The following is a 25,510-nucleotide window of genomic DNA, read 5'->3' on the forward strand; positions in this document are numbered from 1 at the left end:
GATTATTCCTAAAATTATTAATATTAGTAAGTTGAGCCCCTCCCACTCCTCTCCATTTATTATACAAATAAATATAAGTTATAACTAAACATCTTCTAATCTACCAAATTTTATAATAAAAAAATTATAATTATATTTGAATTATATATATATATATATATATAATATATATATATATATATATATATAGATATGGGTGGGGTTCGGAAGACAAATATAACAACTGATATCTCTATAAATCAGATATGTTGTTCGATGAGCACTGGATCTACGGTCTAGATCATTTGTTACTTTAAAAACAATGAAGTTTTTAAATTTACAACTACCTCCCCGTTAACAAAAAAAAATAAAAACAAAACGAAAAAATCGAAACTTCGTCTTCTTCGCGCTGAAGTCTGAACTCTCTGCTCATCTTCTTGGAAACATCGACTTGCTAACACATCGATTTCTTCCTTCTCACTTCGATCTGCTGGAAACGAAGACGATCTGAAATCAGAAACTCTCTCTCTCTCTACAGCGCTTCTTCCTTATCTCTCGACCTCTCTCTCTCGACAACTATTATTCCCTCTCTCTCTCTCTCTCTAGAACAGACGGCGACTCACAGAAACGAAGAGCTCGACAGAACCCCAGCCCGAAATTTCAAACCTCCCTCTCCCTCTCTCTAACTCGTTGCAAAGAAACCCTAAGGTAAAAAATCACAAACCCTTATTTTTTAATTTTTTTGCGCTTTTATTTGTTTAATAAATTTTTTTTATTATCAGTCTTTGATAGAGGAAAAAAGGATTTTTAATTTATTTTTATTTTTATTCCACAATTAGGTAGTTTGTAGAGGAATTTGATGTTGATTTAGGAGTATCGATGAGAAATAATCTTCAGAAGTTCATTTGATACTAAATACAAAATCTTGAACTAATGTAGGATTCATAAATTGAAATTGATTTTAATTACCATTTAACATTTCTTCTATAAATCCCATTGTATTTACCTCGACAGAACCCTAGCTCGACAGAACCCAGCCCGAAATTTCAAACCTCCCTCTCCCTCTCCCTCTCCCTCTCTCTAACTTGTTGCAAAGAAACCTAAGGTAACAAATCACAAACCCTTATTTTTTAATTTTTTTTGCACTTAAATTTAATTTGTTTAATCTGAAAATTTCGTTCGAATGGCAATTCGTATGTGTTTTTATTATAAATTTCGTTCTCTCTCTCTCTCTCTATATATATATATATATAGTTTTTTAGTTTCTACTGTGTTTCCAATTTGCTTCAGCTGCTGCTTTCTTGTTCTTTCACTAGTACATAGTTGTATTTTATAAATGTTGAAGAAATTCTTGCTTTGCTTACAAATATTTCATAATGAGTTCTGTTGGTTAAACCTTGGCCTAGAAATAGCTTTGCACCATTTATTCTTTCAGATAACTTCAAGTATCATTGATTTGAATGTAAGAAATATGAGTTGCCAACTCCTTTTGCATTATTATTTAGATGTTTAATAAATAGAATTTTCAATATCTTTAAGTTAACCTCAACTCCTGAACTAGGACTTTATTATTTTTATCTAGAAAAGAAATAAATTCGTGGATTTTTATGACGATTCATCGAAAATAATTAATTTGTTAATTGTTAATTTCTTGATTTGTTTTAGATAATTCTTCATGGATACGATTGACGTTGACAAGTGTGAGATTGTACCTATGAATGAAAATGTGGGATCATCTTCGATTATGGAAATAGATTGTGGGGAACGTGTTGATTGCCTTAGTCCTAACAAAGATGTTCGAAAGATAAATGCACCATATGTTGGGATGATTTTTGATTCAACCGAGGGAGCAAAAAAATACTATGAAGAATATGGACGTCAGGAAGGATTTTGCATTCGTGTACGAAGTAGTTCAAGGACAATACGAGGTTCAAATGCGGTGACTGGGATAACATATGTTTGCATACATGAAGGCAAACATACATCGAGGATAAAAGAAGATGCGATGACAGATGAGAATGAAAAGGGGAAGAAGAGAGTTGCAAGAAGTTGTTCCACTTTTAAATGTGGATGTGAAGCATACATGCGTATTGTATTCGACCAATATGCAGTACAATGGAAAGTGTCGCTTTTCAACGATGATCATAATCACAAGGTTGTTATGCCATCGAGGAGAATGAAAATGAAGCCGAATCGAAATATGCCGAGCGTAGCTAAGGATCTAACAGAAACAATCCGTAATCAGAACCTTCAAATTAATAAAATTCCATCAATTCTTCGTGGGGATATGATCGGTTTTGATGGTAGAGACTGTTACAATCACCTTCGAAATGTTAGGCGACAGGATTTGGAAAAAGGCGATGCACAATGTGTACTTGAGTACTTTATTGAAAAACAAAATGAAAATCCACAATTTTTCTATGGGATACAATGTGATGAAGATGGGAGAGCAATTAATTTTTTTTGGGTGGATGCGAGGTCAAGATTGTCATATGAATATTTTGGTGATGTGGTGACATTTGACACGACTTATAGGACAAATAAGAACAAGATGCCCTTTGTCCCGTTTACTGGAGTCAATCATCATTTTCAACCTATTCAATTTGGATGCGCTCTTATAGGAGATGAGACAGAGACTACTTTTGTATGGTTGTTCGAGATGTTGCTTAAAGCTATGAGGGGAAAACATCCAATTTCAATAATTACAAACCATGATTTGGCAATGAGGAATGCAATTGCCAAAGTTTTTCCCAACAGTCGTCATCGTCTATGCATTTGGCACATTCGGAAAAAGTTTGCTGAGAAGTTGTCCCATAAATACTTTGAAAATTCTATTTTCAGAAGTAAGATTAAAAAATGTATTTGGTCGACATACACCGGGGAAGAGTTCGAAAAACAATGGCAGAACGTGATTCAGGAAAATGGATTAGAAGATAATGAATGGTTGCAACACCTGTTTGAAATACGGGAATCTTGGGTGCCTACGTATAATCGAACAACTTTTTTTGCTGGTATGAATACCACTGGACGTAGCAAAAGCATCAATGCATTCTTTGATGGATTTGTTAATTCGACAACAAATCTCCGAGAATTTGTTGTGAAGTATGAGGAAGCATTGAAGAATATTTTGAAAAAAGAAAGTGATGAAGATTATGAGACAGAGTACAAGTTTCGATGTGTCAATGACAACGACTTGCTTTTGAAACATGCAGCAAAAATTTATACGAGAAATATATTTGAAAAATTAAAGGAAGAATGGGTCCAAGTTTTCCGATATAAAGTTGAAAGAAGGGAGATGGAAGAAGGAATTCAGACATTTTTAGTGAAAACTAAGTTTGGCGAGCCTGATGACTTTATTTTGAAAATAAATGTAAATACCTACGAGGGTACATGCGGGTGTAAAAAATTTGAGTTTTTTGGAATTATTTGTCGACATTTTTTAAAGGTGTTTACACACCTTGACATTGATGTTATACCATCACACTTTATTATTGAGAGATGGAGACAAGGGGCTAATAAATTTAGGGTGATGGATGTACAAGTAACAATCGATGGGAATGAGCCGTCTGAAGCATTGAGATATGGCAATATGTGTAAACAAGTTAATACATTGGCCAGTTATGCATCATCTTCAATGAAAGCATACACATTTTTCACAAATGCCATAAATGATTTGTCGAAACAAATTTATGCAATTCAAATGGAAGAAATGACAGAAACTGTTGCTCAACCAAATGAAAGGCACATGAAAAAGGAAAATGTAACCTATCTCAGTTACTTTTAGGCCCGAATATCACGCAAACAAAGGGTAGAAAGAATGATGAGAAGGGAAAAGAAAAGGTTGATATTACGAATAGGTTGAAAAGCAGTATTGAGTTGAGCCAACAAAAGAAGAAAAGAAAATGTGCATTCTGTCATAAACTTGGACACGATAAGCGAATATGTCTTATGAATCCAAATAGAAAGAAAAAAGATTGTACTCAAGGTAATTATAATTATTTTTATAATCTAATGACTTCATTTAATGCATTTAATTAGATAAATTATAACTTATGTCTTATTTATTTATTTATGAATTTTTCCTCAGAAATTAATGATATACAAGAATTGGGAAAAGATATGGAGAGCGATCACGAAGTCTTTCCTTTGGAATGAGGGTATGTTTTGTTTTAGTTCGTTCTATTGGTCAAGTTATACACTCTTGTTTACCTATAAATAAATAAAAATAGCTTTATTTGTCTATTTGTCAAGTTGTCCAATTTAATGGTTTGGCATTAATTTTAACTTTGAAGAAAGTTGTTTTTGTAGTTCCATTTATGTTCTCACTGAAACCTGTTTTGTCTTAACAGGTTGTGTCATTCACGAGGAGCTTCCTTGGAGGCAATAGTTAGTAGAATAAAAATGCTTGCACGCAATCCTGAAATGAATTCAAGTCCTCTGGCTCGTGTTCGCTTCCTTGCTGTTTCTGCTACCATCCCGAATATTGAGGACCTTGGTAAATTTTGCAATCAACATCATCAGTCTGCTATTATCTATCATCACTAAGTTGCTTTAATGGAAGAAAATTCAAATTTTTAACTGAAGTCAAAAATTCAAGTGATGATATGCAATTATCACAAGTTAAGAACGGATTTTTATTATTCCCTCTGACTGCACATTACTTCTGCAGCGGAATGGCTTCTGGTTCCGGTCCAAGGAATTAAAAGGTTCCTCTTTATATGACTGATATAAACAAGCTCTTGTTTTCTTCAATGTAAATGCAGCAGCAAGTTAATTTTGTTTCGCCTTCTAATGTTTGTTGTGCAGATTTGGAGAAGAAATGAGACCTGTAAAATTGACCACCCGAGTATTTGGTAGACATCAATCATTTTCGTGTTTCCCTTCTAGATTATGGTTTCATTTAAAGTGGAGTTCCTCCATTTGTCCTCATAAAATTAGAAAAGGAACTTTCTAACTAAGATATAAATTGTAGCATCAAGACTTCATTTTATTTAATTCTTTGTTTCATGAGGATTCAAGCAATATCTAGTGAATGGATAATATCTTAAGTCTCAATCCTCCTCGTTTCATTTGTTCTCACAATTTCCTTCTCTGCAGGCTATGCTCCGCAAAAAATGACTTTTTTGAAAGGGTAATTGCTTAAAACCTGTTGATATCTTTGGTAATTGTAGTTGAAAATTGGAATTCTGGAAATGTCCTCTTATACCTTTGTCACTTTCGTCTGACTATTTAATATCTTGTTTTTATTATCCAACGCCTCCAAAAACTATGTTTTGGTAAGCAGGTTTAAGAGACAGTTATGTTGATTCTCTTTTTTTTGCATCTTCTCATCTTTTTCACTTCCATTGAATTATGTGCAAAAAATTGGTTGCAGATATTCTTATGCACACTCAAGAGGAAAAATCTGCCTGGTTTTCTGTTCCACCAGAAAAGGAGCACAAGAAGCAGCCTAACAGCTATCTCGGACAGCAATGACCTTTGACCATTCGAATCCATTCATAAAATGCAAGGAACAACAGGAAAGGCTAAAGGAAGCTTCACTGTCATTCAGCGATAAACAAATGCAATCATGTGTTCTTTTAGCTGGTACATACTAAATGATTACTGAGTTTCCTTCCTCCTATCATCCATGCCTCTTGTTTTCCCTGTTTGATTAGGGGTGTCTCTTAACCCTTTAGTAGATACTGATAACTCTTGCCCTAGGAAATGAGTATTGTTGTACTTTATTTCAAGTTATGTCTTCAATGATAAGCTTGTGTTATTTGCAGTTGGTTATCACAATGGTGGGCTTTGTATGAAGGATCGAAACCTCATTGAAGGTCTTTTCCTTAGGGGAGATGTTCAAATTCTATGCACTACTAATACTCTTGCACATGGAATCAACTTACCAGCACATACAGTAGTAATCAAATCAACACAGTACTAGTATGTTGAACTTCTTTTTTCTTTTCAGGGTTTATTCTTCTAAGGAATGAGTGGTTTAGCATCAACCTCTTTTGTCCATTTAGGTTGTGTGATGCTCGAAAGAAAGGAGTACAAGGATGCCCAACATTGGTTGATGTTCCATGGGAAGGTGCAAGGGGAACTATTGGTTGAGCTCCTTCGGAAACACGCTCAGCAATAGAGTCAGGCAGACTGTTGGATGGAACTTTATGATCGGTGGTCTTCTGTAGATGATATTGGCTCTCTGGCTGTTATACACCAAATGCTGGCAAATGACCCTGGGAAGAGTCTTCTACAGGTTCAGCAATCCCTCCTCCTTTTACGGTATCATTGCCGAATTATTGGAGGTATCGTTGAAGGCAAGGGGATTCTTTGCCATTGCTTTATCTGGTAGTTCTCTCATTAACTTGATGGGGTATCTTTTTTAAATTATCTTTCCCCATTTTTATCTGTTTTATTATATTCTTGGTTTTGGAGGATAAAAAATTTGGTTTGAAACAGAAAACTATGTGAAGCTCCCTATAACAAGACTCTGGATTGGGCCAAGTGGTATATATTTTGGGCTGATGAATGTGTAGTTGCGAAGAGTCACGCAGATAGTAATTACAGGTTAGGGAAGAGCGGCCTTTTATCGAAGGTATGCTAGCCCTTCACTTAGTTATAATTCTTTCCTTTAATGAGAATGTTTTAAAGGAATTTTAAGTCGGGAACTCTGTGTTCAATTAAGGTCAAACCCTTTATTAAAATGATCTTGATTTCTTCACTATTGTAAATTTTGATTGCTGAAGTGGTTAATCAAGATCTATATTCATTATTAAGTAGCAAGACTTATCTCTGTTTGGAACCCCTATCTTATGATAAAGTTCTCCCTCGACTATCATTGACAGGTTACATTTGCACAATTTATATTCATTATTAGCTATGGTTTAGAATTTCATTCTGTTTCAGTTTGTCTCATTCGAGACATCTCGGAATTTCGGCAATAATAAATGTGTATTGGTGAGACAAATCACAACAATTGGGAAAACATAAGTTGGAAGAAAAAAAAATCTGAAAAAAGCAACAACAGAACATTTAAAATTCAATGGCTAGAGGTCAGTGCATGAAAAATGATCAAAACTAGTTTTTACAAATCTATTTCATGCATATATACATGTATGAGTTGTATTATTTTCTTTGTTTTCTAATATTTTATTTCCTTTTAACAGATCGGATGTTCAAGGAGGAGCTTATGACACATCAAGAGGAAACAGGAGGAACTGGTATTGGTTCAAGTATACATAATTTTTAAGCTTTATTGATCAAAGTTTAAAATATAGTTTTGATGAAATATTTTGGTTAGGAGAAAATCTTCAAGAATCCTAACAATTCAAAATATTCTGAAATATTGAATGTTTTGGTGATAAATTTTTGGACCTTAATCATGGTGTTTGCACTCTCTCTATGATATACCTACAATGCACTTGAGTGATACTTTCATGTTACATATGTGAAGGATATTGGTTTGGGAAGATGGTTTCTGTAATTTTGCTGCTTCGACCGCCGAAGTCGAATCAGGCGATTGCGGGGGGTCGTCAGCTTACAACAACTGTGAGTTCCAACACCTTAGAGGTCTTCAACCTGAGCTCTTCTTCAAGATGTCTCATGAAATCTACAACTATGGAGCAGGGTAAGTAGAACTAGTTATCAGTAGATATTGGTTAGATTTCAAAATTAAACAAAATATTTGCTATGGTTTTTGTTGGCAATTTGATTGGAAAAGTGGCTGCAGATCATAATCATAAATGGAAATGATCCCAGGTAGCATGGGCTGGCCGATAATCGGGGAGAGCTTATCGTTCCTGTCAGATTTTTCAAGTCCATCTGGTATTTACAGCTTCATGAACAAGAGGCAACAAAGGTTATTAAAGACTAAACCATAAAATTGCAGACTTTTATGTATTTTTTTTTCTAGACTTCATGCCTTGGTTTTGATCCTTTGCTTGTGCTATATTTTATCAGGTATGGTAAGGTGTTCAAAAGTAGTGTTTTGGGGTGATATACAGTGTTCATGACTGGAAGAGAAGCAAGCAAGATTTTGTTGACAGGAAAAGATGGGATGGTGAGTTTGAACCTGTTTTATACAGGGAAGCAAGTATTGGGTCCAACAAGTTTACTTCAAACCATTGGAGAGGAACACGAGCGACTTCGGAGATTGTACTAATAAGAGTGTCATTTTGGATGATGCAGTTCACTCTCAAAGTGATTGGAAATATGATAATGAGCTTAGAGCCATCAAGCTAGGAGCAAGAAAAGTTCCGCTCCAACTTTAAAATCATATCTTCTTGTTTCGAAGAACGACAATCCTATCTTGATTTTCGAGAAAAGCAGCCCAGGATTTTGAAATTGATGGTTTGAAGTTGCATACTCGAAGATAGTATCTCTTATGAAAGGCTGGTCTGTTAACTTGGTTATGTAAATAGGATAAGAGATGTTGCTGCCATTAGCAACACTTATGTTGGTTATATTGGTCATTTTTTTTTTTTTTTTGCATTCCTATAATTGTTTTGAATCCATAAAATAAGGAAAGTGGTTACTTATGTAGCCATTGTGAACTGTTCTCTATAACTTAAGTTTTGGGAAGTTTTGGATTTTTGTACTTCCTAGTTTCTCATTAATTATTCATGTGGTTATAATTTGTTCACTTTTTGTATTTGCTCGAGATTCAGTTCAAGTTGAAGAGAAATCTAAAGATGGCACAAGGTGAACCATCGCTAATGTCAAGAAAAATCAATAATATCACACAATAACTAATTGTTGTAATGTCTTGCAACTGCCATGGATAATGAGAAGGTTTTGTAACTTACGTAACCTCTTGTAACTGCAGTAATCTCTATAAATTCAAAGGAAAATGAATAGTTAAGAAAGAAAACAACCTTCTCCTATCTTTCTTTATTGTAATTATATTACAGTACTTAGTTAACAGAAAGCGAATGGTTTCGCAAAACTTAGATGATGATTGAAAATTGAGCATGGAAAATATCATCCAAGTTAAGTTCAATTATGGGTCTTAATAGGCTGTAGGCAATATAAATAAAAAAAGATGCACCATTCAAAGAGTAGCACAAAAATAGATTACAACATCCTTCTCCAAGAGATCCTTATCCAAAAATAGATTAGGAGACCCATCTCCATGGATTCATCGATAGATCGACAATTCTACTTATCTGTTCAAGAGATCATACAACAGAACAAGCTGGATCTCATAACAATTCTACTTAGTAGTACCTGCTCTCACTTTGTAATGGAATGTAATCAACACACAACAATAAAATGGAATGAAGGAACATGATTCATTTAACCATGATTTGGGATCTCATAAGAAAATTATTACAAATTTTGGTGATATTAGATTCTTTAGATGGATCCATACACAATATACAAATTTCAAATATTACAAATGTCTACACTAGTCCTCAATTTCTAATTTATCTAATTTTTCTTTCAAATTATTACAAAGATTTACAATATTCTCACATAGGTCTTCGATTTTTTTTTTTTTTCCATTTGTAATTTCTTCACCCGCCTCTACGTTTGTTGATGCATTAGTCTTCAACTCCTCATCCCATATGAAAAAATCGCAACCATTTTTTTCTGACTGAAAAAGAATTCACATAATTAGAAAAAAAAATCACTATAAACTACAATGTTGATTCAGTACAAATAAAAAAATTCACTTACAGTTGATTTCGGACAACATTAAAATAAAAGAAATTTCCTTTATTTTCATTTTTGTTTGATGTGGTAGTTATTAATTTGCAAGGTCCACACCCACATCTACACTATTTTAGTTTATCCATCCAAATCCAATATCCACAACCATTGTCATTTCCAACCTAGAAGAGTCTACCTTAATTGTTTATTTGATTTATGTATATGTTTCTCTGTTGAAACTTACTATTCTAGTAGGAATCAATTTGCATTGCAACCTTGTACTCACATATCTGATTTTACATGGTTTTTATAGTATTTGTTTAGATGTTGATTATGTTCCTGTGAATTTTTACTGATGGCAGGCAGTACATTATAGTGTTCATAATTAAGTATGAGAGTACAACAATATTGAAGGACCATATTTGAGTAGTTGATTTTTTGTTTCTTAATTTTATTTTCTTTGTTTAAAATGCTAGTGTTTCAATTAGTACTTGGTTTATCACTGTAAAAACTAAACCTTGTATGTTTTGGAATGTGAATGCTGTGTTTTATTTTAATTATGGTGTGATAGTTAATTGAAGTATAATAAGTAAATATGAGGTGCCAATAGCATTTCTTAAGAAATTGAAGTGTGATAAGTGAAATTTGGGGTGCCAATAGCAGTTCTTTTTCTTTATATAATTGTAGATTTTATTTTGAAACGAAAATTTTAATAGATATTTTTTACAACATTAAAGAGGATTTTCAAACAGCCTCTAAAAATATAAAAACTGCCCTCAAATCAAATTATTTAAAGGCGATTTTAAAATCGCCCTAAAATTACTTTTATTAGAGGGGATTTTCAAACAACCTCTAAAAATATAAAAACCACCTTAAATCACATTATTTAGAGGCGGTTTTAAAATCACCCTTAAATCATATTATTTAGAGGCGGTTTTAAAACCACCCTCATTTGACCATTAAAAGTAATTAGCGACGCCATTATAGTGGGTGGTTTGACTAAATCTCCCTTATATATATTTGAGGCGGTTTCTATGAAATTGGTGATTGTTTAAAATCGCCTAAAAAAACCTCATATTTTATAGTGTTTTCAAAACCTTAGATCAAGCCAATTTTTTTTTAACAAAAGTTTTTCCATGAAATCTAAAGAGCTTTGTTGTTGGATTGCCAATTTGGTAACTCATTTGACCTCAACAACCCTTAGTAAGATTTAAAATCTTGCTAAGCTAGTATGGAAAGTGGTTTTCAAATTCGAGATGCTTACGTATCCAGCTGCACCTTCAATCCAATGTTTTCAAACTATTGTCTTCAAGTGACATGTGTTCGTTCCAGATTTTGGTGAATTTTCATAATATCTCACTATTTTCACTTTCTTTACGTACACTTTAACCTCAGTCTTCACTTATCAGTTAAAGAAAAAAAAAATACTTTGAAACATTTGATTTTTCTTCTCAAAACCAACCATCTCTTAGATATTATGAAGATAATGGGATGATGATGAAGGCGGTTATGATAACAATGATGATGGTTGTAATAGTGATGAGTATGATGCTGGTGATGAGGCATTGGAGTCATTTTTCATTATACTATAGGAAAACACCAATGTCAAGAGGAATGTCATCAGTTTGAAACATAGTAATAAAAATCTGTGATTTTTTGAAAAATCGTGATTAGATCACGATTTTAAGAGTTGTCTATTGAATCATGATTTTTTCAAAAAGTCACAAAAATTATTAAAATCTTTGATTTTTCAACGAAATACCACTAAATCGTGATTCAATCGACAACTTTTACATATAAAAAATCACAAATTAATATTATTTTGCATCTTTTAAGTGTAATTTTATCATTTAATATATAAATTACATATTTTTTTTATATATTTTTATACTTAAAAATTTTATTTATTTATCAAATTTTTCCAAAGTTTTATCTGGCCAAAGTATTTTTGAACCCTGACTTTATCACTATTTTTTTTTCCTTGCTTATTATCCTCACCCCATCCTTTAGGTGAGACTAATCTCACAGTCCCACGCAATGCCCCATTAGAAAGCCCTACGTGCAACTGGTTGATTCGAGGATCAAGCGGATCCTAGAGGGTGGCCCCAGAGAATTCATTACTTTGTGGGTTTTGAAACACTTCACTTACCCCTTCTTGAGGAGCATATTTAAGCTCAACTTGTTACTAGGCCAACCCCATAGGATAACTTTGTCACTATAGTTTGAATAAAATAAGGAGGTATCTCAAATATTCATAGAAAAGTTGATGGCCATATCGTAATTTTGAATACAAAAATACACAACTTCCAAGTAAAAAAAAAGGAGGGTTTCTCCATATTTTTCAATTGGCCCTAGTCACTTCCAAGAGTAAGATTAGCCTTTCTAAATTTTGAATCTTGCTCAGGGTCATTGAACTGAGCTCCCCTTATGGCATCCAAAAACATGATCCAACACCATAGTGATGTAGAGAAAAAAAATTTACGTAGTAAAAAAAAATTCTGAAAAAAAAAGTTATTTTTCACCTTTGAATTTTAATTTTTAATTTAGGAGTTGGTTAGGAGTTTAGTAGCCATAAGTAAGAGCTTTTCCACGAAATCTAAAGGGCTTTGTTGTTGGATTGCCAATTTGTCACTCATTTGAGCTCAACTACCCTTAGTAAGATTTGAAATCTTGCTAAGCTAGTGAGGAAAGTGGTTTTCAACTTTCAGATGCTTACGTTTGAAAATTTCACGGGTTTCTCTAATATCCGGCAAAATTAAGAGGGTATCTCTAATATTGATCAAAACTGAGGGGTGCTAAATCAGTAAATCATAGATTATACCTACGTGGCTCTGCCCTTTTAAAAAACAAAGGGACTATCTTCAAATAATAATTAAAATAAAGGGGTTAAGTATAGATTTTTTTTTTATTTATAAGGGGCCATAGCCTCCACTCGTCTCTTTGTAGTTCCGCCTTTGACACCCAGGACCGAGGTATCTTGTAATTTCCTTTTTACATTATACATGATTTGATTTTTCTTACATTTTAAAATTACTACTCGAAAGTTCTTCAATGTTTCAAATAAACTATTACTTGTAAAAAAGATGAATTTTAATTTATTTTTTCTAAAAAAAATATTAACTCATAGCTTTATAAGTAAATTGATAATTTGGGCATTATATATTAAATTTTTTTTCGTCTGATTCTTGAGAATCGGAATCGATTGGTACCCATGTGGTTTCATTTTCCACTTATTTTAGAATCAAAATCAGAAACCAAGAAAATCATAATAATAAAAATATAATGATTATTATGATTCTAATTACCTTAAGAATAGAACCGAAGCCGACCCATTCACACCCCTAACATCTGGCAATCAAAAAAATGATACACAATTCTAAGAACTTCGAACAAAATTTAAAAAATAATAAATAAATCCTTAATTTTCGTCATTAAATTTTAATTTAAAATTTGTAAATTCACTAGCTGTCCATTTTTAATACCTTCAATGAAGATCAAAAGAGTAGTTTTTTTTTTTTTTTTTTTTTTTAATAATAATTTGAGATTTTCCATGAAATCTAAAAGGTTGTAATGTTTTAAACTTCCAATGTGATAATCCATGTCAACTCAACGACTCTTAGAAAGATTTGAAATCTTACTAGGTTAGTGTGATAACCCGGTTGAATATGAGTTTTTAAAGAGATGATGAGTAATTTGATGACATGGCATTCAGAAAATGACAAAAAAAAGTAGGTAGACAATTTTCCTTTTATACACGTAGGCAATGTAGGTAACATCTGGCATTAGTTTATTTGGATCTTATTTAGCATTAAAACCCTTTTAATAGGTTTTTTTGGTTAGTCGATGAAATTGAAGGGCATTTATATAATTTTTATTGATCTATTGAAGTATACCAATGTCAAAGGTAATATCATCAATTTGAAAGGTTTACCACAAATATTCACCAAAATGTGGAGGCCAACACCAAAGGAAAAAAAATCATTTTATATCATTTTTTGGATTTTTTTTTTTTTGTTTTTTTGTTTTTTTGGAGGTCTTGTGTTGGGTTTGAATTGTAGGCAATTTATTCATCTAATTGACTTGATTTCTTCAAGTGGGTTGGGTTGGGTTGGGTTGCTAAGAGTTAGATAGTTGAAACTCACTCTCATGTGAATTGGAGGCCCAACACCAAAGGTAAGAACTGGGGATGAGTTTATTTCTTTTTTTATTTATTATCTTATCTTGGTGAGATAAAATAGAAAACAAAGAATAAAGCATCAAGCATGTTATGCTTTCTTTAGTTCAATCTCAGACCAAAACCTTAATACATCCCTTTCATTTAGTGGTTTGATTTTTATTTTTATTTTTTACAATTTTTTGTTATTTAATATCTTTGAACATAATTGATAGTTTTTGAAGTATTCTGATTTTTGGAATGATAGATTATAGTTTGGGAGAAGATTTTAACCAATTTTGTATTATTCTAATTGATTGCAAATTAATCTTTTAATTGTTCTCTTCATCGTATCATTGCTGAAATTATATGAAATTTGTGCTTTCAAATTGAAAATGAAAACAATTGAGGCATACTATACTTTACGACAACGTTGGTTCCATATGGGGGAAAATGAGTATGAAGAGGCAATACTCACATTGTGCAAATTTAACTTTTCAGGTTAAGTAAGAAACAACTTTTTGAGTTTTAAAAAAAAAAAATCGATATTTTTAGGCGGCCCTTACTCTATTTGTGAGTGAGTGTACATGCTTAGTAAGCTTAATTATCAAACAGAATGAAGAAATTGAAGCTAACATAACAGCTAAGGTCCTGTAGGATACGGCTTTTAAATATCGATTTTTGTGTTTTTATGGAAAAAAAAAAAGCAACAACAATTATTCCTCTAATTTTGAATACCTTTTGCTATGTAATTATGTATGAACTTTACAATCACACTTGAATTTCCTGGCATTGTTATACATCATCTATTTGATATCCTTATTGTCATTGGAGAGTTGGTTTTATTCATTTTTTTTTTTTTTTTTTTAATTTGAATTTCACTCCATTCTTTTACATTTCCAAGTCTTTTTCATTTTTTATAAGAAAATTCGATAAATGAAAAACATTTTAGGATCTAATAGCCACAACAGTTCAGGCTCGCTATCTAAATAGTAAGGTTAATAAACTACTTCATTTATCAATTATTGCTCCCATTATGTCTTCTTTATTTGAACTTCGATCGAGCTTGGCCTGGTTGACATGAATCATGTCGTACACCAATTCGTGAGCTCATATGATATTAATTTAGTCAAACTATGGAGAACAATTATATATAATCCATAATTCAATTCCCGTACATTATCTACCCGAAAATATATTGAGATTGGATGCAATATGGTCTGTTTTTTTAGACATATATATTTTATGATTAATACGTGCTATGCACTTCTTACTAGAATAAAGAATAATTTCATGAGATCGGGCCATATCAAATCAAATCCAATTTGATTCACAAAATTTAAATAAATTTAATATATTGAAAAGCAAGCCAGTTAGTGGTTCAAACATAATTTGCATATTTTTTCCCCACATTATATCATACTACAAGGAGGCAATGTGACTAGTAAGTTAAAATTTTCTTGATTTTTTTACCAAAAATAACTCTGATTATAGTATTAAAATATAAAAGTGGGGGTATTTGTGCCTACTCAAATTTTGGTGTCGAACCACGTTTACTCCATCTTCTCTCGCTATAATTGTAAAGATGGAGATCCCTACCATATTGTGACATGGTTGACATTTAACAACCATTCAAAATGTTATCCTCAACTAGATCAAAAATCATCAAAACGGATTAAATTCCAAATTTGGTCCGATATTTCGACTCAAAATCGTGGTCCATTGTTGTTACATATATTATTACTAGGTAAAGAAAATTTGTAAGATAAATTTTTATTTAGTTGTAGAGTCAATTCTATTATTAAAAAAATTACATAAGATCTTGATTGTGTAAACATAAAATCTAAAGATTAAGATTTTATGTATATCTCAACAATACATATCCTGATGAAACTTGTCCGAAGGATTATTTTTAATAATTAGATTTTTTGTTTACATGGTTAAGATCTTGTCTAATTTCTTGAGTCATATTTTTGACTAAGTAGAAATGGTTTGACACCAAAATTTGGAATCCCACAAATGTCCCCATTTAGGATTATTTTGGTAAAAAAAAATTAATAAATTTATAATCGCACTACCCTATAAACATGTTGGTCAGTTTCCAAACTAGAAAAAAAAATAAAAAATAAAAAATAAAAAATTCTTTTATTATAATCCTCATCCCCTTAACTAATATTTAAATTACAATAGGATTTTTATAATACACGTGCATTTGCACACACACCACCTACAAGTACACACCACCTACAAGTTATTATAGATAGAATACTTGTAAGGCATTAATGAATCTATCAAAGAGTACATTTATAACTTTTATAATAGTATAGAAATATGGAATTAATTATCCCATGTGACAAGGCCAGCTTGACTATCGTCCATAGCACAACTCTTGGATTTGCCATGTGGACAATACCTACCATATATTACTGATCTTTTAATAATATTAGTAGAATACATGTGTGATATAATAGAATTTAAAAAAACATGAAAAAAAAAATCCTAAATAAGATAGGATATCAACCTTCTCTAACTCTTTAGTTTAAAACAATACTTGACATAAGAGAATTTTATTAAGTTGTAAGATCATTTGAAATAAAATAGGCGCATGTTGGCCTGCCATTTGGAAGTTAGATTAATGCTACAGTGACCTTAGTGGGAGACACACAAGGACATCTTGACTTGGTGGTACGCGCCTGCCCGTAGATGCGTTTTCTCTAAAATACGAGTAAAACGCATTTACGGACATGTGAGTGCCACCACATCAAGAAGTCCCCCGTGTGTCTCCCATTGAGGTCACTCCAACACGATTTTGAACTTATTAAACTTTGAACAATTCTATGAGTTGTATGAAACATTTAGTTAAAATGATTTAATTTATCTTTCGATTTGTTTTAAAATGATATAGAATCATCTGTCAATTATTATTTAACTTTAAAAAAGATTTTAAAGATTTTTTTTTTTTACGTTTGCACTTTAGAGAATAATCAAACAAATGTAAAATTTTGCATTGGACACAACTAAGCACCACAATCATAAAGTTTAGTAAACGTAAATTTTTGCAAACACAATTTTGTATTTGCAACGATTTGCGGTGCAAACAAGCAAGGCCATATAATTTTGTAAAGATATCTCTAAAGACAATAAAAAATAAACAGGAAAAAAAACTTTGGGAATTCTCTCTCTATCTTACTCAGGGGTAGAGCTAGTAAGGAGCTGGTAGGGGCAATTGCCCCCACAGAACTTTGAGACACCCCTATACTTTCAACTAATTACATGCCCCATTTGTCCCCATTCCCTCACCTCTCTCCCCATTTGCACCCACACTTCACCTCCCTCCAATTTTTGCCCCCACAGAACTTTGCGACACCCTATATTTTCAACTAATTACATGCCTCATTTGTCTCCACTCCGTCACCTCTTCAATTTTTTGTTGATGACATTGCTTCTTGGCTGGGACTTCTCAAATATTAATTGGAAATGATCTAAATATCATTTTCTTCAACTTCTAACTACAATTCTCTTAATTTATCCCTAAAACCATTCATCTTCACTATACAACTAATCATAGTTTGCCCCTGAAAATCCTGGCTCTACCCCTGATCTTACTTGATTAGGAGAGTGTGTATATTCAATGGTTTTATGGTTGTTTTATAGTTACAATTACAACTATAAAAAACATGGGAAAGGAAATGGTTACAAGAGGTTTTTACAAGTGAAAACGAAACTTCCCACACTCACAAAGTGATGGGAGACCTCCACAATCATTTGCCGATGATGGGTCCTACACACATTATGAGAGACTCCACGTTCTCTTGTGATTGTTTGTGGTAGAGTAGGACACATTCTGTTGTGTGTGAGAGTGGGATTCTACTTTGGTAATCTCAAATATTCACCAAAATGTAAGGTAGTATGTCTAAATCACCCTAAAATCTTTTGCCATTTTTTGTGAAGTCATAAACATTTTACCATTTCTAAATTGGAAGTCGCCCGAAAATTTTATTATTTACTCCAAGGGTATTTTGCTCCAAATATTTTTTTGATCCTCCTCCCCCCAATTAAAAAATGAAAAAAAATATATATATATATTTTTAAAACTCAAAAACTCGACTTGACTCAGATGTTCATTGAGTCTAGTAAAATCAAGTGGACAACTCGAGAATCAACTTGAATGAATTAAATAAAATATTAAATTTGTAAATATTTAAAAATAATTTTTAATATTGTTTAAAAATAAAATATTTAGTTTTTTGCTATCCTCAAAAAAATATCATAGTCCAAGAACTAAGTTGAGTTTCAGACCCAACCCGATTAATTTTTTGAGTTGACTCCATTAAATTGTTAAGGAGCTACAACAAGTTGGTTCTACTTGAATTTTGGGGCCAAATCACTTGAAAAATGAAAGTCAATTGAGTCGAGTGAAGTAAAATATGGCCAAGTTTCAAGTAGACTCTATGATTTTTTAAAATGCTAAAATCAGCTCTCTTTTAGGTTTTTTCCTAGGTGCAACTAAACAATGAAATTCATTTTTTTAATATCATTTTCCCAAGAAATCTATATTTCCTTGAAAATGAATTCTCATAGGAAATAGCTCGTCTAAAAAACAATATCTTGACCGTGTCTTGATTTGATAAGGACTTGATTCGATTAAATGGTAGAAATTATGTAAATTATATTATATATTTGTGTAAATTTATGAATTTTTTTTTTACTTTTCACACCAAATCAGGTTTGGCTTAATTTAGACGCGATCCGAATGTTATTGGATTGGGTTTGAATCTTAATATTGAGATCCGATAAAAATTTAATCCGTTAAGTGCTTGATTCGATACTTATCAGAAAAGTTCTGAATCTATCCAATCCTTATCGGATGGATACCAAACCGACCTTGATCCAATCCAAACCCGATCTAATGACAGCCATACCTATCAATATATGTTGAAAAGTTGAATAGTTAATTCATGCAGTTTTTAATTTTTTTCTTTTTATTATTTCTTTATTTATTTTTAATAATATTAATTTTCTTAAAAGATAAGGTCGTTGAACTAACTAGTTGTACGGACAGAATCCACTCAGCCCGACCGGGCTAACGAATTGGTCCAATTCAATTCTACCAACGAAATCAACCACTAAATAACGAAATTTTCTAGTGTCAAATGTCGCTAGACACTATCTGTCCGACCACCTAGGGAAATCTAATCCCTATGAAACCTGTATTTAACTTTCAATCTCATCCGCTATTACACACTAGATAAATCCTTAAAACAAAGGAAGATTATAAAGTCCAAGTCGTCGGTCAAAGAAGAGTCCAATGATTAATAAATGAGTCCCCCTAACCTCACTAACTTACTAAGGATTTCACCCTTTGTAAGGGTCCTTGGGCTCATTGTTGGCATCGAAAGATACGATTCTATGCGACAGGGTTGTGGAGGATGAAATTATATGAATTTTGATATATAAAAAATTTCAAAAATAGTTATTTTCACTATGGAATTTCATTTTTAAGTTAGGGAGTTTTGTGAAAGTTCGGTAACCGTCAATCTTGGATTAGTTCAAAAGAAAATAAGATTAAATTTTTTTATCTGATTTTTTCTATAAAACTTATAGGACTGTGGTGTTGGATTTTTGAGGTGGTAATCCATTTGAGCAAAACTACCCTTAGTAAAGTTCAAAATCTTACAATGTTAGTAAGGAAAGACTTAATAAATTTGTACCATCTGATCGACAAACCTGTGAACTTTGGTAATCAGTTTCCATCTCAGCCGTTTTTTGGTTGTTGTTGGACATAGAAGTGTCCAACAATTTTGTAGACTAGAAGAATCCATGTTTTACTTGTCAAGTTCCTACTTATTAGCTTATCAACCAAATGGAAGAAAGAAAGAAAGTGATTTGATGTCATTAGGTGGGACAATTAACAATAATAACAAAATGGAAAAATTATATTTCGCTATTTAAAATTCAAAAATATAAAAAGGCCAAATAAAATTAAAAATATAAAAGTATGAAAATTTTCCAATTTACCATTTAAAATTTAAAGGATTACTATGCAATCATGGTTTCAAAATTCACCCCGAGATGACTATTGGGCGAGTCATCCTGATCTCGAAGATAATTGGGCAAGTAAATCATTGTATATTTTTATATTAAATTATTAATTTCTTAATGATTTAAATATTTTGTGATTAAGCATATATTATGTATATTTTCTTGAATATTAAAATATCAGCCATGTGAAACATTTTAAAGGAAAAAAAAATACTTGATAAGGAAAAATTCGATATCAATTCGACCTCTTGGTCTGTCAAATTTTATGAAATTTGATGGCCCAAAACTGTCAAATTTGAACTTTTTTTCACATTATGTTTACCTCACCATTAACATCACCATCGCTATCATATTACTGATTTTTTATTTTTGAATATTTGAAATGAGACATGTAATACATGTATAAAACATATGCTGCATATTTTCAATTTATCGAATTTTTGACTGGATTTTTGCAACACCAAAGAAAATAGAATTCGAATTTTTCGCATATCAAATAAAAGAAGCAATATTGTGTCAAACAACGCTGGACACTATCTATCAGACAATATATTGAGATTGGATGCAATATGGTCTGTTTTTATTTTAGATATATATATTTTATGATTAATACATGCTATGCACTTCTTACTAGAATAAAGAATAATTTCATGAGATCAGGTCATATTAAATTAAATCCAATTTGTTTCACAAAATCTAAATAAATTTAATATATATATTTATTGATAAGCTAGCCAGTTAGTGGTTCTAACATAATTTGCATATTTTTTTCCCACATTATATCATATTACAAGGAGGCAATGTGATTAGTAAGTTGAAATTTTATTGATTTTTTACCAAAAACAACCCTGATTATAGTAAAAAATTAAAATATAAAAGTGGGGATATTTGTGCCTACTCAAATTTTGGTGTCGAACCACTTTTACTCCATCTTCTCTCGTTATAATTGTCAAGATTGAGATCCCTACCACATTGTGACATGGTTGACATTTAACAACCATTCAAAATGGTATCCTCAACTAGATCAAAAATCATCAAAACGGATTAAATTCCAAATTTGGTTTGATAATTCGACTCAAAATCGTGGTCCATTGTTGTTACATATTATTACTAGGTAAAAAAAATTTGTAAGATAAATTTTTATTTAGTTGTAGAGTTGGTTCCGTTATTCAAAAAATCACATAAGATGTTGATCGTGTAAACACAAAATCTAAAGTTTGAGATTTTATGTATATCTCAATAATACATATCCTGATGAAACTTTTCTGAATGATCATTTTTAATAATTAGATTTTCTTGCTTATATGGTCAAGATCTTATGTTATTTTTTGAGTCATATTTCTGATTGAGTAGAAATGGTTTGACACCAAAATTTGGAGTCCCACAAATGTCCCCGTTACTTCACATTTAAATTTAATTTCATTAGGATTATTTTGGTAAAAAAATTAATAAATTTATAATCGCACGACCCTATAAACATGTTGGTCAGTTTCTAAGTTAGAAAAAAAAAAATCTTTTATTATAATCCTCATCCCCTTAACTAATATTTAAATTACAAGACGGTTTTTATAATACACATGCCTTAGCACACACACCACCTACAAGTTATTATAGGTAGAATACTTGTAAGGCATTAATGAGTCTATCAAAGAGTACATTTATAACTTTAAAAAAAATTATTTAATATGAATTTAATTAAATATCACCTTTCCCTTGCTACAATAGTATAGAAATATGGAATTAGTTATCCCATGTGACAAGGCCAGCTTGACTATTGTCCATAGTACAACTCTTGGATTTGCCATGTGGACGATACCTACCATATATTACTGGTCTTTTAATAATACTAGTAGAATACATGTGTGATACAATAGAATTATAAAGAAATGGAAAAAAAAAAAATCCAAAATAAGATAGGATATCAACATTCTTTGACTCTTATTTTTAAAAAAATCCCTGATGTAAGGGGATTTTATCAAGTTGTAAGATCATTCAAAATAAAATAGGCACATGTTGGCCTGCCATATGGAAGTTAGATTAATGCTGGAGTGACCTCAGTGGGAGACACACGAGGACATCTTGACTTGGCAGTGCGCGCCTGCTAGTAGTTGCGTTTTCTCTTAAATACGAGTAAAACGTATTTATGGACATGTGGGTGCCACCACATCAAGAGGTCCCCTCTGTGTCTCTCATTGAGGTCACTCAAACACGATTTTGAATTTATTAAATTTTGAACAATTCTATGAGTTGTATGAGACTTTTAGTTGAAATGATTTAATTTATCGTTCGATTTATTTTAAAATGATATATAACCATATGTCAATTATTATTTAACTTTATAAAAGATTTTAAGGATTTTTTTTTTTTTTTTTACGTTTGCACTGTGCAAGATAATTAAGCAATGTAAAATTTTGCATTAGACACAACTAAGCACCACAATCATAAAACTACATAAAACTCAGTAAACATAAATTTCTGCAAACACAAAATTTTGTATTTGCAACGATTTGTGATGCAAACAAGCAGGACCATATAATTTTGTAAAGATATTTCTAAAGACAATAAAAAATAAACAGGAACAAACTTTGGGAATTCTCTCTCTATCTTGCTCAAGGGCGGAGCTAGTAACAAGTTGGTGGGGGCAATTGCCCCCACAGAACTTTGAGGCACCCCTATACTTTCAACTATTTACATGCCCCATTTGTCCCCATTCCCTCACCTCTCTCGCCATTTGCCCCCACACCCTCACCTCCCTCCAATTTTTGCCCCCACAGAACTTTGCGACACCCCTATATTTTCAACTAATTACATGCCCCATTTGTCCCCACTCCCTCACCTCTTCAATTTTTTGTTGATGACATTGCTTCTTGACCATGACTTCTCAAATATTAAGTGAAAATGTTTTAAATATCATTTTCTTCAACTTCTAACTAAAAATCTCTTAATTTCTCCTTAAAATCATTCATCTTCGTTATACAACTAATCATAGTTTGCCCCCACTACAAGAAAATCCTAGCTCCGCCCCTGATCTTACTTGATTAGGAGAGTGTGTATATTCGATGGTTTTATAGTTGTTTTATAATTACAATTACAACTATAACAAACATGGGAAAGGAAATGGTTACAAGAGGTTTTTACAAGTGAAAACTAAACTTCCCACACTCACAAAGTGATGGGAGACCTCCACAATCATTTGCTGCTGATGCGTCTCACACACATTATGAGAGAGTCCACGTTCTCTTGTGGTTGTTTGTGATAGAGTGGGACCCATTCTGTTGTGTCTTAGAGTGGGACTCTACTTTGGTAATCTCAAATATTCACCAAAATGTAAGGTAGTATGTCTAAATCACCTTGAAATATTTTGCCATTTTTGTGAAGTCGTAAACATTTTACCATTTCTAAATTGGAAATCGCCCTAAAATTTCTTATTTACTCCAAGGGTATTTTGCTCCAAATATTTTTTTGATCCTTCTCCCCCAATTAAAAAATGAAAAAAAGAAGATATTTTTAAAACTCAAAAACTCGACTTGACTTAGATGTTCATTGAGTCTAGTAAAGTCAAGTGGACAACTCGAGAATCAACTTGAATGAATTAAATAAATTATTAAATTTGTAAATATTTAAAAATAATTTTTAATATTATTTAAAAATAATTTTTTTTTTTTTTTTGCTATCCACAAAAAAATATCATAGTCCAATAACTAAGTTGAGTTTCAAACCTAACTCGATTAATTTTTTGAGTTGACTCCATCAAATTGTTAAGGAGGTACGACAAGTTGGTTCTACTTGAATTTTGGGGCCACTTTTTGGTATTTTTTCCTAAGTGCAACGAAATAGTGAAATTCATTTTTTTAATATCATTTTTCCAAGAAATCTATATTTTCTTGAAAATGAATTCTCATAGGAAATAGCTCGTCTAAAAAACAATATCTCGACCATGTCTTGATTCGATAAGGACCTGATTCGATTATATGTTAGAAGTTATGTAAATTATATTATATATTTGTCTAAATTTATGAATTTTTTTTTATAAAGACTTTTCACATCAAATCAGGTTTGGCTTAATTCAGACCCGATCTAAATGTTATTGGATTGGGTTTGGATCTTAATATTGAGATCCGATAAAAATTTAATCCGTTAAGTGCTTGATCCGATACTTATCAGAAAAGTTCTAAATCTATCCAATCCTTATCGGATGGATACCAAATCGACCCTGATCCGATCAAAATCCGATCTAATGACAGCCATACCAATATATGTTGAAAAGCTCAATAGTTAATTCATGCATTTTTTTAATTTTTACTTTTATTATTATTTTATTTATTTTTAATAATATTAATTCTCTTAAAAGATAAGTTCGTTGGACCAACTAATTGTACGGACAGAATCCACTCAGCCCGACCGGGCTAACGAATTAGCCCAACTACTTGTATAGTTGTATTCAATTCTACCAACGAAATCAGCCACTAAAAAACGAAATTTTCTAGTGTCAAATGTCGCTAGACACTATCTGTCCGACCACCTAGGGAAATCTCATCCCTATGAAACCTGTATTTAACTTTCAATCTCATCCGTCATTACACACTAGATAAATCCTTAAAACAAGATTATAAAGTCTAAGTCGTCAGTCAAAGAAGAGTCCAATGATTAATAAATGAATCCCCCTAGCCTTACTAAGTTAATAATGATTTCACCCTTACTAAGGGTCCTTAGGCTCACTCTTGGCATCCAAAAATACGATCCTATGTGACAGAATTGTAGAGGATGAAATTTTATGAATTTAAAAAAAAAAAAAAAAAATTATCTTCACAGTAAATTTTCATTTTTAAATTTGAGAGTTTTGTGAAAGTTCGGTAACTGTCTATTTTCAAAACCTTGGATCTAGCTCAAAAGAAAAAAGAAAAATTAATTTTTTTATCTAATTTTTTCAACGAAACTTAGAGAGTTGTGGTATTGGATTTTTGAGGTGATAATCCATTTGAGCAAAATGACCCTTTGTAACGCTCAGAATCTTACAATGTTAGTAAGGAAAAGGTTTCACTTTATAAATTTGTACCATCTAATTAACAAACCTGTGAGCTTTGGTAATCAATTTTCATCTCAGCCGTTGTTTTATTCTTGTTGGACAAAGAAGTATCCAACGATTTTGTACACTAGAAGAATCCATGTTTTTCTTGTCAAGTTTCCTAGTTAGCTTATCAACCAAATGTATGACAAAGAAAGAAAGTTATTTGGAGTCATTAGGTGGGACAATTAACAATAATAACAAATGAAAAAAATTATAATTGGCTATTTAAAATTCAAAAATATAAAAAGGCAAAATAAAATTAAAATTATAAAAGTATGAAAATTTTCCAATTTACCATTTAAAATTTAAAGGATTACTATGCAATCATGGTTTCAAAATTCACCCCGAGATGACAATTGGGTGAGTCATCCTGATCTCGAAGATAATTGGGCGAGTTAATCAGTTTGTATTTTTATATTAAATAATTAATTTCTTAATGATTTAAATATTTTGTGATTAAGCATAAATTATGTATATTTTTTTGAATATTAAAATATCAGCCATGTGAAACATTTTAAAGGGAGAAAAAAAAAATACTTGAATTATATTTAGAATAAACTTGAATCAATTTTAGTTTATTTTAGTTTTCAAGAATTTCAATTGTCAAGGTTGGTACTCACCTACTCTTACCA

The 25,510-nt window shown here is 31.7% G+C and overlaps 2 protein-coding genes across 15 annotated transcripts; both read left to right on the top strand.

Annotated features, from left to right (window-relative positions):
* Positions 1-346: 346 nt before the first annotated feature.
* LOC147388274 (protein FAR1-RELATED SEQUENCE 5-like) lies at positions 347-5,077 on the top strand. 5 transcript variants are annotated; one of them, XM_086421198.1, is made up of 6 exons: positions 347-687; positions 1,645-3,964; positions 4,067-4,136; positions 4,329-4,474; positions 4,649-4,685; positions 4,786-5,075. In XM_086421198.1, the coding sequence occupies exon 2, from the start codon at positions 1,655-1,657 to the stop codon at positions 3,761-3,763; it is 2,109 nt and encodes a 702-aa protein (XP_086277324.1). In that variant the 5' UTR covers positions 347-687; positions 1,645-1,654; the 3' UTR covers positions 3,764-3,964; positions 4,067-4,136; positions 4,329-4,474; positions 4,649-4,685; positions 4,786-5,075. The 5 variants fall into 5 exon arrangements, with proteins under 5 accessions (XP_086277324.1, XP_086277321.1, XP_086277323.1 ...); XM_086421195.1 differs by having other exon boundaries at positions 4,329-4,685; positions 4,786-5,076; XM_086421197.1 differs by having other exon boundaries at positions 4,649-5,076.
* A 317-nt stretch (positions 5,078-5,394) lies between these two features.
* On the top strand, positions 5,395-8,579 carry LOC147388275 (uncharacterized). 10 transcript variants are annotated; one of them, XR_015171476.1, is made up of 9 exons: positions 5,395-5,565; positions 5,748-5,904; positions 5,988-6,337; positions 6,424-6,559; positions 7,131-7,196; positions 7,418-7,591; positions 7,723-7,822; positions 7,924-8,023; positions 8,152-8,579. XR_015171476.1 is itself a non-coding variant. In XM_086421622.1 (8 exons), exons 5-8 carry the CDS (start codon positions 7,136-7,138, stop codon positions 7,958-7,960), a joined length of 372 nt encoding a protein of 123 aa, XP_086277748.1. In that variant the 5' UTR covers positions 5,395-5,565; positions 5,748-5,904; positions 5,988-6,337; positions 6,424-6,559; positions 7,131-7,135; the 3' UTR covers positions 7,961-8,579. The 10 variants fall into 10 exon arrangements, 7 of the variants coding, with proteins under 7 accessions (XP_086277748.1, XP_086277754.1, XP_086277752.1 ...); XR_015171478.1 differs by having other exon boundaries at positions 7,694-7,822; positions 7,924-8,579; XR_015171477.1 differs by having other exon boundaries at positions 7,131-7,184; positions 7,694-7,822; positions 7,924-8,579.
* The last annotated feature ends 16,931 nt before the right edge of the window (positions 8,580-25,510 follow it).

This window comes from Akebia trifoliata, chromosome 13 (assembly GCF_017979445.1).
Source record: "Akebia trifoliata isolate Shusen 1 chromosome 13, ASM1797944v1, whole genome shotgun sequence".
Lineage (NCBI taxonomy): Eukaryota > Viridiplantae > Streptophyta > Magnoliopsida > Ranunculales > Lardizabalaceae > Akebia > Akebia trifoliata.